Source organism: Varroa destructor, unplaced genomic scaffold, assembly GCF_002443255.2.
Source record: "Varroa destructor unplaced genomic scaffold, Vdes_3.0 BEIS01000001.1, whole genome shotgun sequence".
NCBI lineage: Eukaryota > Metazoa > Arthropoda > Arachnida > Mesostigmata > Varroidae > Varroa > Varroa destructor.
In genome coordinates, this window is record NW_019211454.1 from 21354889 (window position 1) to 21372955 (window position 18067).

An 18067-nucleotide genomic window follows, 5' to 3' on the forward strand; every position below is an offset into this window, starting at 1 on the left:
ACAATAATGCTGCTGTTTCACTCGACAAACATGAAGCAAAAAGACCCACTTGTCGATTAGATACAATCGGCGGGTGGCAACCAAATCCAGTATGAGTACGCAGAATAAACATCGATTAGTCTAGGATGGGATATGTAGGCTTTTCTTAGAATAAACGCCCCAGATTTAGGTAAACTTGAATGAATCGAAGGCCATGTCCAGCGTTAACCTATAGAATCTCTGAAGTTCACGCGTCTTCTGTAGTAAACGGCTATAAGGCCAGAGAAAAATAATCAACATTAAAAGTAGACATTTGCTAACTTTTTATCGTCATCCGGCGAGTGACGCGTTAATGTTGGAAAAAGAAAGCGAGTGGAACTCTGAAGGCTAGATCGTTATCATAAAAATGATCCGTACTCTAGTCAAATGAATAATATATATAGTTTTATCAAGTATCCAGTGTTAACAATAGAAGCCCTTTTAATACCGTCATATTCAACCGCAGTACCGGACGTAACACGTAAAGCATTTAAACAATTTTTGCTGACAGGGTTTAAGGTTATTTTCGTAACGGCAACGTAACTTTATACTGTGTAATACACTTAAGAAGACCACGGCACGATAGATGGCATCGGATCGGCCATGTTAATAAAAGCAAATACAAACAAACAAACAAATTCTTTTGAACGTAACCGAAAATTACTTCAGTACTGTTACTATCGCAGCATTTCGATGATATGCGTTATACGTATACGAAGCGTCTCGGTCCTAGCCGTATCGGATGAACTGCTCAGACGAAGAATTAACTTTCCCATTCCACTCGCAGGTAGGCCGATCATGTCAATGTCACGCATTTGCTTGACTCTGATCTAACAGATCAATGAAGCATAGACGATGAACGCCGATAGGCAGGCCACTGACTATCTGGTCAGGACCGTTTACGTTTACGGTAGCGACCGAATGCCTGTAGACTAGATAGCTAAATAATTAACGGACAGGCTTCACGCTTTTTTTAGCCTAACAAGGCTCGCCTAAGACATGCAGTCGGCCGCGATTTTGCCGTCGTAGCCACAGTTACGACCGACACTTCAGTGTTCCAAAGTCAATTGACTTAGAACAGCCCGGCTTTAAGTTACACTACTTTTTGGAGCTCGGCGGTTATGGGGTCTCGTGTAGACGGGTAGGTGATAAAGATGGCATGTTCATGGCGGGTAAGGGGGCCGAGCAGAAATTTACTCTCTTCTGTTCTGGAAAAGCTCACCAGAACACCTTGAGCGGCAAAAGTCAGAGTCAAGTAGTTGTGTACTATAGTTTCTTTCTTTTATGAGACAGTGATAAAGCAAACCAATTACGACATATTCGTAACCAAGATTTAATACTCTGGAACATTTAGTTACTCTGCAGGCTAGAAAAACGTACAGCCAAATATGCGGTCCTCTTTGTAGTTAGTCCATTACAAAATCCTGCTAATCTTTTAATTTGAGCACATAAGTGAAAAATGAAACTATTGTTTAGTATCATCTGCACTCTTCTTTTTATATCAGTGTCCATTGGGGTGCAGTAATTCCTTCATTCGAAAGAGGCTCTATCATAGATCCCCAGCGAATGGGCCAAGTGGAGTAGCAACAACAGCAGCAGCAGCAACAACAACAACAACTTCAATAATACGGCGACCGAAAGGTTGTAAATCACGCTCATCCCTCGAGATGCTTTGCGACAAAGCTCCATTACTTCATTGCATAGCAATCGGCAAATTGTTCCAAAGTACCGCCGCTTCTGCTGCGCGATGAAGCTGCGGACAAGAGCTGTTGTAGTGGCAGCCGTCGCTCTTTAAATACCCCAACCCCCATGGAAAGACGACGAATGCAAGAGTAAATGGCCACACTGCGACAATCACGCGTTCACACGGCAGCTAGACGCCGGCGTACGAACATAGGCACCGACTCGCTGGCTAGAGGAAGACGCGCGACCGGTACACGACTAACGGCGTACGAATAAACAGCGGTGTAAATCGAACAGACGACTTCTTCTGACATTAGACGTACAGGCTGGCACTTCTGAGAGGAGCCATATTCGTCCCGTCCAAATCAGTTTGCTCCCTGCACACTATTTAACTATTAGCAACCCAGTCACACGCAAAAATTCATGTTTTCATCTGTCTTTCCCAATTCCTGTTCTCCTCCACTAAGTCATTTCTTGTATATGTCAGAGCTTGCATTAGTCTAAATAGTCCTGTAGCTCTGAGCTACTGCAGCTTAATGGCGTTACGCTGGCCAGCGGCTGATAAGATAAGATGCATCTGTGAACCTCAAAGTAGAGGAGATGGGCTGGCTGCAGGCGTGATGCGCGATCTGAAAGCTAGTAGTGGTGCTTCTTTACGTATAGTCCAGCGCAGCGTCAACGAGGAACGACGCACAAAATCTGAGATGGGGTTCAGGGACAACTCGCGCTGAGCTATCAGAGCGCAGCAGCATTGGAAACTGTGGCAGCAGAAATCGCGGTGCCTTCGCTTGCTCTTCAAATACGCTGACAACGGAAAAATACATACGCGTTTATAGGCATGCGCATAGCCGGGGACCCTGGCAGAACTACATACCGAAGAGTAGGGAATAGGAGAAACTAGCCAACACATGCCTTTAATGAGACATAATTACGTTTTGTTAACGGCGTCATATTTTGCAGTAACTAGCCCTGTCTCCAATGCACCCCAACGACGGCTGCCAGTTCGTGTCACCCAGCTGAAGCGGTAACTTGGGTTTTTTCGCCCCAGGGTGGACAGGCATCGTCATCATTTGCATGGTGCCGAAATGTAACTTGCGCAGTTCTGGTCTTTTTACGCGCATTACGGACCGTCGGCGGACGAGTGGCTTGGATTAATCACACGTGCGCTAAACTAGGAATGATGTGTGATCCGGTTAACTTATGAAGTTAACAGTAGCAACAGACTCACATGGTAATTCATATTGCGAGCGTTTTCGCTGAATGGTTTTACGGAAAAAAGAATGCCGACTTAGTAGGGAAGCATCTCTTAAATAAAAGAGTAAGGTTAAACGGACTCATGTGGGCAGGTGTGACAATTACGCATCTTGTTTTATAATATCATCTCGAACTCTATAACGATCACACTTTCTTTATCAATAAACCTGGCCGTTACTAAATGTTTTTATTATAACAAAAAATTGACAAGTTTGTTGAGCTAGAGGGGCACGGAAAATTACCATAGGCACCTTAAATTTGACAGAAACTGTCAAAGGCTGTTAGCGCTAATCAGTTTTATTTTCTCGTAAGCTAATTACACAATGATTTACACTGCCTGCTTTCAGTAAAACTATCTTTTGACAAATTACGTAAACTACTCAAGGCCATAGCTGCTTACTATAAGGTCGTGAGTTTCAGCTATAGCCGCTGGCGCATCGTAGTGAGGGAATTTGGGCGTATAAATTGGCTAAATGCCATTGACCGATGTACTCAAGTGGGCAAGGTGGCGCCCACTAAAGATCCAGTAATGTAGTTCTGTCTCAACTTATCGTTAATCTAACGATAACATGTGGAAGCACATGTGGAGCTATGCATGCGTGTATGCATAGTCCCACATGTGCAAACGCTCTTGCGTGTGCATTGGTGTCTTAGGTTATAAGAGTGAAAGCTACGACAACAGTACCCGCAGCGATAACAACCGGCTCGAAAGGCCCACGGCCTCCGTTCAAGCGCTACGACCTCGAGACGCTCTTCGCTTGTCGCTGACTGTTGCTGCCAGTGCTTCTCCCCGATGAGCCATACGAACGACGATACTGGGACGCCCTCAAGGACTAGACGGCCCTTCGACATACATTCTCCGTTCGCTTGTACACTCCTCCATAGCTCTAATTTGTCGCTCTTACTTTCTTATTTGTTGGCATGCAGAGAGGAGAGGCAGGCCACGCTCTCGACGGAAGATATCTTAGCGTTAGCTGCTAGACGCCCACACTTTTCTGCCCTGTAGCAAAATTACGGCGAGATGAAGTACAGAGGAAACGGGTAGCATCTCCGCCCACGGCTCCGTTGCCTGCTGCTGCTGCAGATGCTCCGTGCATATGGCGTGAAGAGCAGGCCCGAAAGTAACGCAGGCAGCACTAACAGGGGGCGCTCATGGAAGTGTGCCCCACTAGCTGACTGCTGTAACGTTGCTTTCGGTTCTGCGTACGTGCTCGATAGCTTTTCTCGTCTAGCTACGAAGATCCAAATAAGAGGGCGTCACCAGTAGCAACAGCAGGCCCGTAAGGAGAGCCGATGAAGAAACGAAACTTTGCCCTATCCCAGTAAACGACAGCACATTCCGGCCTACCACCCTCAGCACGACTGCCCCTCCTTAGGCGCTCTCTCTGCCTGCAAGCCAGCCATTCCCGAGACGCCTTGTTCTAATGGAGCCGAGCTAACTCGAATACCCAACGAATACCAACTAGTAGACGCCGATTAAATAACAGCAAATAATAACTGGCCTGAGAACTTCTGGATGGTGTAGGTGCCGAACCGACCCAAGGTGAATCGAATCACGCTTCAGAGGTGAAGTGAGGTCGAATCAATGATTCTTTATTTTTTCGGTAAACGGCTCTTTAAAGAAATTCGAAGCATTCGTGCACGAGCATACTACGTGCTGCACTTTTTAATAGACCGATATGATAGAGTGTTCCATTCGTTATCTCGACGTGTATCTGCGTATGCACAATCATACAGCAATATGTTATCAATCTATTGATTATTCATCACTCACACAACAGCTACCGTAACTTGATTATATATATACGTATATCATTATATAAAATGCATTCGCTGGTAATTAATTGCAGCCGTAGTCTCGAACCAAAGATTTCATGAATACGAGTTACATCAGGAACTCATTTTAATAGTGCTTCAGCCTTGAGGTTGACTAACCATATATCTGTAGCTTATGAGTACCCTGAGATCGGTAGGTTTGAGGCTAGTTCATGGACCTGAACACAACAGCTTCTATAGAGACGTCATATTGGCCCTTTGCCAAGTGCTTCAGCGTGGGATAGGGCGCTATATCTTCAAGCAATGCATACATCTTGTAGTTACATGGCTATTTAAAGTTTGTACGAGTGATATAGAAATCAACATATTTACAGACAACATCAACCATGGCGTACGCAGTATCACTTTCAAAATGTTAGATGTTGTATTGATAAAAATTAATCTGATTAAGGCCTCGTCAGGTCAACTGAAAGCTACAAAGGCTTTTTTCTATCAAAACTCTTCTAAGTACCACACAGTAAATAGAATCATTCGTACACAATTCACGAACAATGCCTGGCAAGTACAGGCTTTTGGGATAAAGCATGAATTTGCGGAATAAATACTGTTATTACAAATTCAAAATATGAGACCCTTGCTGTTAAGTGATCAAAAACATCATTGGCCTTCGTTGATCGTCATCGTCATCACCAGTGTTGTTCCCCTTCCTGATGCTGCTTTTATGATTTGTCTTCAACTAAGAAGGTGACTATAAGAGTGAGATAACTCAATTGGCTTCGTTCTGGCGTCGCTATTGACGCCCACCTTTGTTCTTTGCTTCAAACTCAATCACACTAGCCATGAATGGCACCCGGTCGACACTCGTCTCGTCATGGCGTCGGTGCCATATTGGTAGTCCTATTTGATATAAATAAATAAAGATATATATAAATCTGCGACGCCATCAGCATTGCGATATGTGCTTAGCGGATTAACCGCGATAGGACTAGTATGTTCCGGCCACATCGTCTCTGATCGCCCTTTGAAGGCTAGCTAGTGTCTATCTGACTACCTCCCTCCTTCGTCACACTCACGCATTTACGTTTTCATTTGAACACCACAACTACAACTGCCCATTGTCTCTCACTATTTGGATTTTCCCTCTCACATACATGCGGATACCAACAAACACACGCCAGTATATACCCTGTCTTGGCTATTTTGCGTTGACCTGGTACTTCTTTCTCTTCAACTTCCCCCTACAGCCTGAGGTCTACACACCCATACATACGCATCCAGCTATATATTTTCGCGGCGATATATAGGGCTTGTTGTACGCACACAGACGCCCCACGGCACCCAACATAAGGTTCGTTGACTGCTCTGTCTGTTCTGATGCCCTCTGCCAGTATATAGCTCTAGTAGAATCTGCACTACTTGATTTATGTAGATCTACAGGCGAGGAGATGGAACGGTAGTTACCGAGGCTACTTTAGGGGGGCACGAGCGACAACAGACGAATGGGGAAAGGTGGTGGTTTTGGATTTATTTGTTTAACGTCACGGGGGGTGCGACCTCGAACTTGTTTACTTGCTCACACTGGCAATCGGCAGATGCGAATCAACGAATGGTTAACAATCGATACCTGTTTTTTGGGGAAAAACGAGGAAAAACAAATACTGATTCAAGCAAACCGTGGCAATACTACATTTTGATCAAATATATGGGTTACCGCCATTTTCAAAGTTCCCACATTTGGCTGTTCAATAATATTTGTATCATCGAAGCAATGCAGATTTACTTAACTTTGAAATTTACCATAATAACAATTTATCTAGGGATACGTATGAGTCGCGCTCAAGCGGTTATGATTATGTGTGCCTTTTTGTTTCTGTTGAATTTCTACGAATAAAAGGGAGTATATTGCTATGCGCTGTCAGCGTACAATCAGACATGATCGGATGTCCTTTGCTGATAAACAATGATCTTCTTGATGACCTTGTTAGTTCTGCTAACAGGTATGATTCTAGCGACTGGTAATATACGTATAAATACGATTCAGCACGGCGAAAATCCGATGCTTGGTAAACAAACGGCCTTGTACGAATCAACGACCACGGATCTTACGTGGTACGTATAGTTTGAAATTTGATAAAATTTCCAAAAGAAGAAGTATTCAATAGGTATGTTGCAGCGAGAAATGGTTGCTCACCGAATGGGTAGCGCATTACCCCCCCCCCCCCCCAGATTGCGTTTTACTTACTTTAGACGCTCTAAAACCTTGAAAATCCCTCGCCTTAAAACCCCGTGTCCAGTTTGGTTCGCGTCTCAATCAAAATTTATGGCCACTCACTAAGCCTCTACGACTGTTTCTTACTCTCCGCATTGATGGGGGTCCACAGAGTTCGCCGTCTACGTTGACTTCCTCTTGCTGTGAAAGTTGAGGTGCACAAATTTAAAAGCCTTATCCCAACTATTCCACATTACTTTCCATTCAGTATATGAAGGCTGTTCATATCTTGAACATGTTGGCCTATTGCCATGAGGTCTGTTCCGATCACGCCGTATGTATGCTCACCACAGGGGATCCCCATCAAGCTACGCCCCAACCCCCTCGACTTTCGAAGGGTGTGGACCAGTTCGTTATGGATGACCTAGGAGCCGATAAGCCGCGAAGCAGCGCGCGTGCAGCAGCGCCTTATATTGATATGGTTAGCGAGCGAGCGAGCGAGCGAGCGGTGGTTGTTGGCAGTCAACGGCGTCCTGGCTTCTTGTCCGCTTCATATTGCGCCCTTGTTGCCCATGTCGATATACACAGATACTGTATATAATTTATGTACACCCGTGCTTGTACACCGGTTGTAGATATGTTACACTATGGATAGTACCGATATGGTTAGACGATGATCAGGTAGGTGACGATGGTCGCGGCTGCCGACGTATCTGCTAAGAGTTTGCTCAAGCCAATACGCCTCTGAAACACAATTGTGTTCGCACGCCTGCAATACCCAACTGTGCTGGATTTATGAGCACAGCGATTAAGTGATAAGTGATCTATTGTTAGACGCCTTATACTCTTCAGGTTGCTCTCGGTGCCACTGATGACTTAAATCACGAATATTATATACATTTAAGACTATCTCACAGATTCCTGCTCCCTTCTATATCATGACGGTTTTCAATTTTAGGGCTTTTCTAAGGCGAAGCCTGATTCTTTGTCCTTTTCTATTTGTTCTATGTCACACCTTACGAACATTAGCATGTTTCTTTCTTAGTAAATGTATGTTTACCAATAGTAACAGTTTGTTTTGCGGAGTGGCCTGTATACTTGTCGATCAGGACATCAGTTACCCCCAGCCAATAGACCGGCCGGTGTTAATATTATATTGGAGCCGTATTTGAGTTGTTGCAAATTCACAAACCGCGTATGTTAGGCAATATTTAATCACAAAAAGCATCTAACAAAGATGTGCTTTAACGATCAACGGATACCAATATTCCGCAGGGATAATTATAGTGTCCGTAGCTGTTTCCGAAATCCGTGCTCTCAATAGATATCTGGTAAGTCGGATATTCGTACTTCTCGATATCCTGTGAAATCTAGAAAAAATGAAATGCTATCTGGGGCAGAGTGCTTTACCAAGTACTTTGCTCTCAAGGTGAACGTTATTTGTCAGCAGACGACTTGGCTGCCCTGGGCGTTGCGAGGCTTTGGGTGAATGGACCTTGTCTTGAATTAGCCAGTTGGCTCTCAAAAAGTTTCCACGAAATCCATGGCCACTAGACGGCTGTTCATTATCTTATGGTTAAATTATCGTGACTGGTATCGTGATGATGATTACCGTTGTCGTCGCCATCGTGTACCTCCATAAAGCAGGATAAAAGTGGATACAGAGTTTCATAATGATACATGGGTGTCTTTAATGATTAAAGGATTTTAGGGACGTAGACGAGGATGTTGAGCTAGTTGCAAGAGTAAAACTGGTGACGGTAACAGACCTGTTAAGTAATTGTCGATTACTGTCAAATTTCAAATTTACATTTTTCAAAAAAAAGGTCTATTTCTGTCCTGCCAATAGGGCGTACCAAACTTTGGAATGGATTACGTGATACAGCAGCGGGGATTATGCACGGGTGTTGCTACCGACATGGGTACTAAGCGTTATACCAGATTATATATATTCGCGTTGGACTTGTGCAAACAGCCCAGGAAACGCATTAGTACTGCCTTCATCGGGTGCGCTTGATACTCTCGACAGTTTGATGCCACCATCTGTAATAAAGTATGAGTAAAGTAAGACAATATGATACGCACATATTATTTGTTACCATTTCAATAAAGTTATTATAATGTTCAACTGTTTTAATAAAAATAACCATCAGTACTAGTGGACGATTAATTGTATTTTTTTTTTTTCATTTTCAAACATTTCGGGCTAAGAGTGAGTATCGCTAGTTCGAGCCGCTACGCATGATGCGTATGTAAATCCAGAGAACAGTTAGGGAAGAGTTCTTCAAGCGAAAAAAGTGGCCATTATGTTTATCAAAATTGTTCTTAATTCCTGCCTTCTTATAAGGGTCAGTGCGGCCATTTTTAGATTACGACCTTAGATTCGGGCTGATGGCTAAACTGAGCCTATAAAGTGTTTTGCTCCGACCTTCTTACAAAAAAGGCACCTTTTAATCAATCGGGAAAACACTATGGTTGACCATCGAACAACTTGAACATACCACGTTAAACTTAACGCAGAAAATGGTCACTGAATCCAGATAACCGTATATTGCGTGAAAACATGCCCGCCTTATGATTCATACTGGCCATCACGAAGCGATCTAGAAGTTGTGTTAGAAGTAACAGCTGATGGTAAATAGCGACGTTCAAGGTATAATGAGATCAAGCAACGAAGTGGCCGCGTAAAGTTTTTTGTTAATAGCAGTAACTCACAAGGAATGCTTTTGTTCAAGCTATTTCTTGAGTGTCAAATTTTTATATAGTTTCGAACCGTTCGATCCGTAATGTGATTTACTATGTGAGCTGCGCCCATTTTGCGATCGGTCATATTGGCAAGAAGTTTTTCATCGAACGATCAGGGGAAATCACGGAAAGAAGACATCTAAGAAGACACCCCGCGGGGCTGCTCTAACGGTGACGACTGAACAGAAAGGATAATGCCAGTCTTTTTTTAAAGGGGAATCTTTCTTTTAACTACCATTACTTTATCGCAAACACTCGTTGACATGTGACACATGGTAGATTTCTTCGAAGCCCTTTCAAATCGCTTGATACCGTACTTATCAAGAGTGTTGAATTTTACGATAATTTCGTATTCTGCACACAAGTGCAGAAGCATTCCAGTTTCATTGGCTTGACCCGCAAATGATTTCACTCTAACAAAGCGCACCTTAAATTATCTTCGGTAAATATTTGATTCTTTTAAATTTCATAAGTAAAGATGATGTTGTCTTTTGTTGTTTCAGGCACTCACTCCATGTGAGTCGGTCCACGTCTCAACGACGAAACCTTCACTATTTTGAGAAGCCCGCCCGCCCGCCTGCCGAAATAAATTGAGCCTTTTACTGCGCAGGCCAAGTAAACTCAATTGTGGAGAACTGTGGATGTCGTCGTATGTAGATATCGTAGCCTTCTGCCTGCCTGCCTGCCTGGCTGGCTGTTTTTCCTGCGGCCCTGCTTCGGCTGCTCGTCTTTCCCATTTTCGAGAAGACGAAGAAGGCGAGTTTAAGGGATTCCGTTCGTTCGATGGTGCTGTTTCATAGCGGCTTCAGCGATGGTCGTTTCCATTCGCTGGCTGTAGCTGATTGCACAAAGCCTCGCCTCGTGACAAACTCCTTTGTGCAATTACCACCGTCCTTCTCCAATGCGGGACCAGCCTAAAGGGAAATCGGGACTGTCCTTATTTGCTTTTAGTGACAAGTTGTATTTTTCGTAATGTCCACAGCGCAAGCACAAGAACGCTATTTCGGGCCAAGTTCTTTCAAATTACTGCCTAAAACTGTAAATCAGCCATAGAGTGCATTATCTGTATAGTTTATATCCTAAGATAAATTTGACCCTTATGATACTTGACTTGTTATGATAAAAATCTGTTAAAAAATAGTTATGTCCGAAAAGCTAATTGACTTTTCAGGACAATTCTCAATCGTTGATTCTTGTAAGGTTTGAAGACGTTCGTAGTTTGGCACATTTTTCACCGGGGATCTGAACCCCTTCAATCACTGCTTATAGACCATATCATGTTTTAACAGAAGCGACTAGAACGTCAGTTAGAAGTGATTCAGCTAGCTCGCTTCATTTCGAAATGTACTTACCTCCGATAACTTCCACTTACCCTTGGTCATGTCTAGTAACAGTACACTCGTCACTAGTTTCCTCGATCTGTTTCCCTCTTGCTCTTTTCGTCGCTAGCTTACTGTGTAGAAGAGAGCCGAGGCCCGTGTCTGCCTGTGACTGCGTTAAGCTATTGCGTCCATATGCACTGCTTTGCACTCTGTTAGCTAAGCGATAAGCTTCATTCATATTCACTTCTCTACCGGCCATTACGACGCTGTTGGTGCGCGCACCGCATTTACATTATCATGTGATACTCTACCGTGCGTAATCTTTCTCCAATCCTATTTCGCATCGGTGTCATTTACATGTTTATCTTACAGGTCGAATCGAAACATGCGCAGGACGCAGCGCGTCACTCACTAACCTGCCCCATCAGCTGAACTCTTCTCCCGTCTGTTCCTTGTAACGGCTCCGCGTTCTGGCTGTGTCTTCTTGGTCACTTCCGCGCAGCCAACAACAACACAATCAGGCTGGCCGCCCGCTGTATCATTAAAGGAAATAGAAAAAAAACTAATCGAGAGCGACGCGTTACTGCTAACAACTCCCGATACGAAATCTGCTGCTAAAACCCCGACTGGGGTTTGTCTGTACCTGTTTCGGGCTGGGCATCGTAGACATCGTAATGAACTTTGCTATTGCCGTTGACGTTGTGGGGTCTCTGCATCAGCCTACCAGCATAACACGACTTGCTAGCGTTTCCCCTAATTGTTGAAACCACTGCCTCCAATGAGGTTGATCCTTAACCTCCGCAAAACACACATGTACAGCCATGAAACTCAATTTGGTTCACGCACCCGCGTGACGTTTGAAGGCTGCTTTTTTACTGCTAAAATTAGGACCAGGTTGGCTTCGATATTAATCTCTATCCGTTATCTTAACTGCACGCACCTAATTGGTGGAATATATTTACAGACATCGCGTTAACATCGGCGAAATGGATATACACTTCTTACGATTGTTCGAAAAAGCCTGTTGGGACGCTCAATAGGACACCAGCGTAACTAGCTGTTCTTGCAGCAGTCGTCGTCGTCGTCTTCTGAATGGTCTTCGCATAGCATGGTCATAGCAGAACGTTTACTATTTACATACGTTATTCAAGAAGACTTTGACATTATGCAATAACCGTGATTACATACACATCTGTGAATCTCTTAAAAATATATAATTCGTAATTTCTTTTACTTCGATACATACGATATGTTCCAAGGCGAAAAAAAACCCGTCTTGCCATGATCGTAATCTGAAATCTGCATCGAAACATTGTATCCTCGCTACACAATGTGTTTAGGACAAAGTACTGTGTCAGGATCTTTTTGCGAAAGGGCAACTTGTATAATGGGGTTGGTTTTAAGATGGGAGGTGATATCCCCTTTTCCGCTGACTGAGGGCATTGAAGATATTTATACTGGACTCTAGAACATTTTCGGGGGAGAAAGATTGCCTTAAAAGTGTATCAATCCTTATCATCTATCCACACCTTCCTTTAGCTGTGGCTGCCAAAATGTGTTCACTGGCTTTCGATATACCATCCGCAGCGCTATCGTCCAGAGAATCATGATAATAATAATATGCTACCACCTCAGGTACGGTGCCTAGTGGGCTCAAGTCGGCCAATTTGCATGCAAAATCCTCAAATGAGTCTTCCCTCTTCCCCATCGTCTTTTACATCTACCCTCTCAGCAATCCCTACGGTTCTGAGATCGGACACCCGAACGTAATGAACAGGGGAACAGGCCAGAGAGTGTTGAGACACAGTGAAGTGTCAGCAGGCACAGACCAATAAGACGTAGACTCTTTCTATGCGGTGAAAGAGAGAGTAGGGTATCAGGTGGAGGGGACAAAAAGCAGAGATCCGAGAAGCCAGCATTACACACAGATCTGTTCAACATTGCCCAAGAATATCGGACAAAGGAAGCACACAGGAAGACAAGCAAAATGCAATCAATGAATGGAAAAAACTAGATGGTAGAATAACCGCTAAAAAGTTTTCGCAGTTCACTACATCTCGGTGTTTGTACTGACTACCTAGGCCGTAGCAGTATTTTATATACATATAAATGGAATAAAAAAAAAGTGAAAATTCTGCATTCGTGATCTGCTGACATGGTGAATGGAATTAATTACGTTATAGATGAAGAGCACTTGTTCCGACGCCACGTACCACGTACCAGTTGGAGGACGCTATAAACAGCTTATCAGTAAATAACGTACGAGTACGAGCCGGACTGATAAAACGTGTTGGCGTGATTCGGTCACAATTGCCGCTAAAAACAATGTTTTAAACATAGCATTTTTCTTATATGTTTCACGTGAAGTCGTCACGTAAAACGCCAGCGTAATGGAAACGACCATCGGTGCTTTACTGTTTTCGTATTAAAATTGTACTTCCTGATCCAGTATCTTTAAATACTAGTAAAAATATCCAGAGGCTTTAAAGCAAATGGTGCCAAATCTAGATTCACTATATGATTATAATATGTAGAATAGTGTTGCCATCATTAAATTAATTTAGAGATTAATTAAATTAAAATAGAGAAAGAATTTAGGCTTTTATTGTTATATGTGTCGTTGAATTTGATTTGAGTGTCGTATAGACTGTGCCCCTATGATTCACATTGAACTCCCTTATAACCCCCACAACATATGCTTGCCAAACAGACAGAATTTTTCTAAAAGAAAAATAATACTTATTTAGTCCCCCATCTACGGCTACCGCTGTAGCACACGTGTGCATAGACATACACGTATGCACATTTGATGAGATATCTATCAGCAGCACCGAGGGTTTTCTATTATCGCGTTGAACTGTTCCTAGCTTGCAAACACTGGAAAGTGTGTTATATCGACAGAGCAGAGATGAAAACGCTTCCATCTTTGGGCCATTCCGTGCGTTTCAGCAGTCAAATATAAACTGCTATCCAACAAACGTCGGTGTGGCTATCTCGGTCAATTGAAAAACGAAGACGACGACTAGGTGTCACCGACTCACCAGTATATACTTCGTGCTTAGATAAGCAACGCTGGCAGAGCTTTCATTGAGTAGCTGTGCCAGTTGTCGCTGGGAGTGTATAATATTTTATTAGTTTACTATAACTTTGGTTATGACTCCTCAGAGGCCAATTTTGGTTTTATTTCAAGTTATTGAAATTCATGTCTTCATGCGATCTCTCCTAGCTTCTCGTTCGACTCTCCATACAGGTGTCCGTGCGTGTGAGTAGTGCGCTGCTTGAAGTTTAGCCGTACCGGACCGGCCTCGGCTCCTTCGATCACACAGAGGTAAAAATGTTCTTATTCGTTGCCTTCCAGTTGCCCCGATCCAACTATTGCTATTTGGATTACGTCAACTATGGTCCTAATTTTGGAGGTCTTAGTGGAAGGACACCGATGCGCTTGAAGGTACGTTTCGTTGGGATCAAAATCGACACTGATGCGACGAATTTGCTCAGTGCTCGGTTCCTGACTATAGGGCAGCTAGGTGTGGCAGGCAGGAGTGGTAACGGTGGCGGGGAATGGTGAGCGTCTGAGGCATACTAGGTCTTTTTAGCCCTGACTGCCTAGTGCCAATGTCCTCAGTCGGCTGGACCAGTGGCGGCCTTAGGCTCTGCTATGTCAGTTTTTTGCTTCGAATGCTACTAATGCTGCTGCCGCTTTCTCCGTCCACCACAGCTACTACGGGCCACAGCTACCTCCTCTATACCTACATCACCCTATAAATGCGGCTATCGAGAGCTGTGGAACAAAATAGGTACGACAGGCTCTGTCCTTAGTCCTACCGCTGGTAAAACTCGAGGTAGTGACGCAGCTTTCTTTTCGCTTCCTCAAATGGAGTAAATCTACATAATTGGATAAACCAACCAGCCAACTAGCTACTACCTCAGTTGCCGTACAACTGTACTATCCACTACTGCCGCTGACGCAGTTAGTAATAGCACATGATAGCAGGCAGAACGGAGTTCGTACAGCTCCTCGCATCCTTCCTATCACCACCCGTCCATCCATCCATCCATCCATCCATGTTGTGTTACTGTTTGGCTAGTGACCTACCGAGAAAGAGCGTCCCTTCGTTTCTTTACCCTGCATCGTCATTGCCTTGCTCTTGTCTTGTGAGAGTGAGACAGAGACCTTGCCCAGCTTTTTGCCCAGTCGACGTATATACTACCTGCATGTGGGTCGAAGGCAGTGTTGGCACAGGACGAACGCCATATAGTCAATACAGCAGCCCACAAATCGTAGGGTATTCCTGTTACACTATTCAGTTGACTTCCCGATAACTATTAGCACTAGTATTACCACTATGATAATATCAATAATGCCACTTGGCTCAACAGGGTGCATGATATTGTACGGATAAACGCATTTTACAGCAGAACTGGGGTCATCTTTAAAAGCCCTCCATTCAGCATTTATCTGCTCATTCATTACATTTAACTGCTTCAATGGCTAATCATAGGGCAATTTCGCCGAGAAAAAGTTGCTATTTCAATCTGAAAATCGATATTAAATACGTACAGTTTTAGTTTTGCTTTTTATAATGTACTTTATTCACTCATAAATTCGGATCTTCGTTGTACCATTGCCAGAAGGGCGCTCAATGTTAGCAGTCGGTAAAACGAAGTAGTTCCAGTTGGATGGATGAATGGATGTCTACTCGAGGGCTACTAGCGCTTGGTCCCTTGAAGAGGTCTCGGACGAACGAGAGAGTTCATTTGGCTTAAGTCAGCATTGTCTGCCACCCTCTTCGTCACTCGCTAACTAATTCAACAACATTTCTTACCGACCGAAACTATTCATTGACGCTGACAACCTGATGAACCAATTGTGATCGGACCGTCCTGTTCTGCTAGAGGTGTGGACTTGAAGTGTCGGCAGCCGCTGTGCACCCGAAAGGAGAGAGACAACGGCGACGACAACGACCAATAGATAGAATAGTACTACCCCCCGCCCCGCCCCGCCCCCGCCCCTAGAAAGTAGCAACCCTAGAAGTGGTAACTGCTACAATACTTACCAGCCAAGCCCCAGTTCCTAAAACCAACGAAGCCAATGCCAGTTTCAGTCTACCGTCGTGTTCACCTCAAGCATCCCCTTAACTAAGGAAGGCTTCGACTGTTTGTTATCTCTGGACCTCGTGATGACCACAAAGGCAGCTTTGTGAGCTCAGAAACTATTTTTGCCTTGACCCTTAAGACAAATCGGGTCTTTTGTAATGCTTATCTTAATAAGCAGAATCTTCTTATGAGTCGGTCACAGAAGTTTCAATAAGTCGTACAATAAATGGCCCTCCAGCCCGGTGCGTACTAGGCTAGCAATTGGTGTTCAACGATTTGTGACACTTAAGACTCATTGATTCAAGTGCTACAAGCCCATCTCTCACTCCTACTGAACCCGAACAGGTAAAGCGGGTCGCCGAGTTGCTAGAACCAATGCTTTCTTCTAAATTCACGTATATAGTCATTGCCGCCTATTATGTCCTTACTTTATCGAACTAGATTAAATACCTAATAAACCTAAATTTATTGGCTGAGCATTAGGGTGTGATGTGAATATTCGTTTCCCAATGTAGGAACTCAGTTGCCATCTTGAATGCTACTGGCTTCCGTAACGACAGAGAACAGGGGACATTCAAATATCTGCTACCGCTGCGAGATAAGTAATCCGAATCATTTCGACCCAATGGCTGTTGACATCAAGCAGCTTCTTCGGCTGATCCAGCTCAGATATTATTAAAATAGATTTTCGACGCTACCGCTTTAACGACGCGGGCAGCAGTTGAAGTGACTTTGTAGCTGCGAAAAAAGTAGGTGACGTGACCGCATGATAGGGTCACGGGTCGGACACGACGGAACAACAAAATGCTGACACCGCTGCTGCCCGCTGGGTCGGCGACAGTGGCGGCATCGCCTCGGTACTCGTCTCCGGCTTCTGTAATCTTCGTCTGGCACAAGCATGCCAATACGACGACAACAAATAGGAAAGTCGATGCCGATTAGCTAGCTACAATATCCCACAGAAATGCGCGTTCCATCACAACCAGTTTATTAACGATTTTGTATTGTGATAGAATGAAGAAGCAAAATTGGCCCAATTCGTTTCGCCTTCAGACCCGGGTTTACTATTAGCGTTTCCGTTGTAAACGAAACGAATAATAGATTGTAAATGTTTTACAATTATTTGCTTAAATATTAATATCGATTTATGACTGAACAAATCGTACAATTAACGTCACCTATGTTGACCTAATATTGATCCCTTTTGAGAACGCTTAGACGATGGCCTGCTATGGTTCCAAGCCTATTCACTAGACACAGCAGTACTCTCTTGTTCGGGGATATTGGGTTTTGGTCGTAGATCAAACCCAACATTACTGGTCTACCTAGTATAATATGTGCATCTAACAATGTTGCTTGTTCATCTGAAATCACTTATAGACAAAGGTTTCTGTTGGAATATCTGCATAAAGATATTAGTTTAGAAGCGAAGGTGTCTTAGTTATCAGGCTAGAACAACGAGCTGTCTTCTGTTTAGATAAATGCAGATAGCGATGACTTTACAGAATAACAAGATATAACAGTGGCGACGGGGCGGAGCAACGATTAAGTCCTGAAGCTTCTGCGCGAGTTATGCAGGCTGTTCTTAAAGCGGGTCATCCTGCAGATGAACCAGGACTGGCAAGTCGTATCGACATAACAACCGCACCAACTTAACGGTATCTGTTTGCTAACAGCGAGAAGTTTCGCTAAAAGGAAAGAAGTCCAGAGTCTCGTTAGACCGAACGGTAGCGTCGTCACGATTATCAGTGTTTAGAAATGATCAGGCTGTGACGAGCACTCTAGTCAGCTGGCTTTCTACTTTCTCTTATTAGCCAGAGATGAAGGATCAGTATTCGATGCCTAGCATCAGCGTTTGTGAGACTTTCACGATAACGATTAACAAATTTAAAAACTCCCAATCTAAAGTAAGATTAGTACTTTTAAACAAGACGGTGTGACTTTACTGATTATAGTGTTCCGC

At 43.8% G+C, this 18067-nt stretch overlaps 1 protein-coding gene across 5 annotated transcripts in view; it reads right to left on the reverse strand.

Moving 5' to 3' along the window:
- LOC111247611 (protein trachealess-like) overlaps window positions 1-18067 on the reverse strand; it is a 102876-nt gene that overhangs the window by 48357 nt on the left and 36452 nt on the right. The window contains exon 1 of one of the 5 annotated variants that reach the window (XM_086979374.1): window positions 11058-15950. The exons of 3 other annotated variants lie outside the window; for them this stretch is intronic. In XM_086979374.1, the coding sequence (XP_086835500.1) occupies window positions 11058-11266 (209 nt within the window). In that variant the 5' untranslated portion in view covers window positions 11267-15950. Of the gene's footprint in view, window positions 1-8796; window positions 9011-11057; window positions 15951-18067 lie in introns of those variants that run through there. One more of the 5 variants, XM_022798798.2, reaches the window with a different exon arrangement.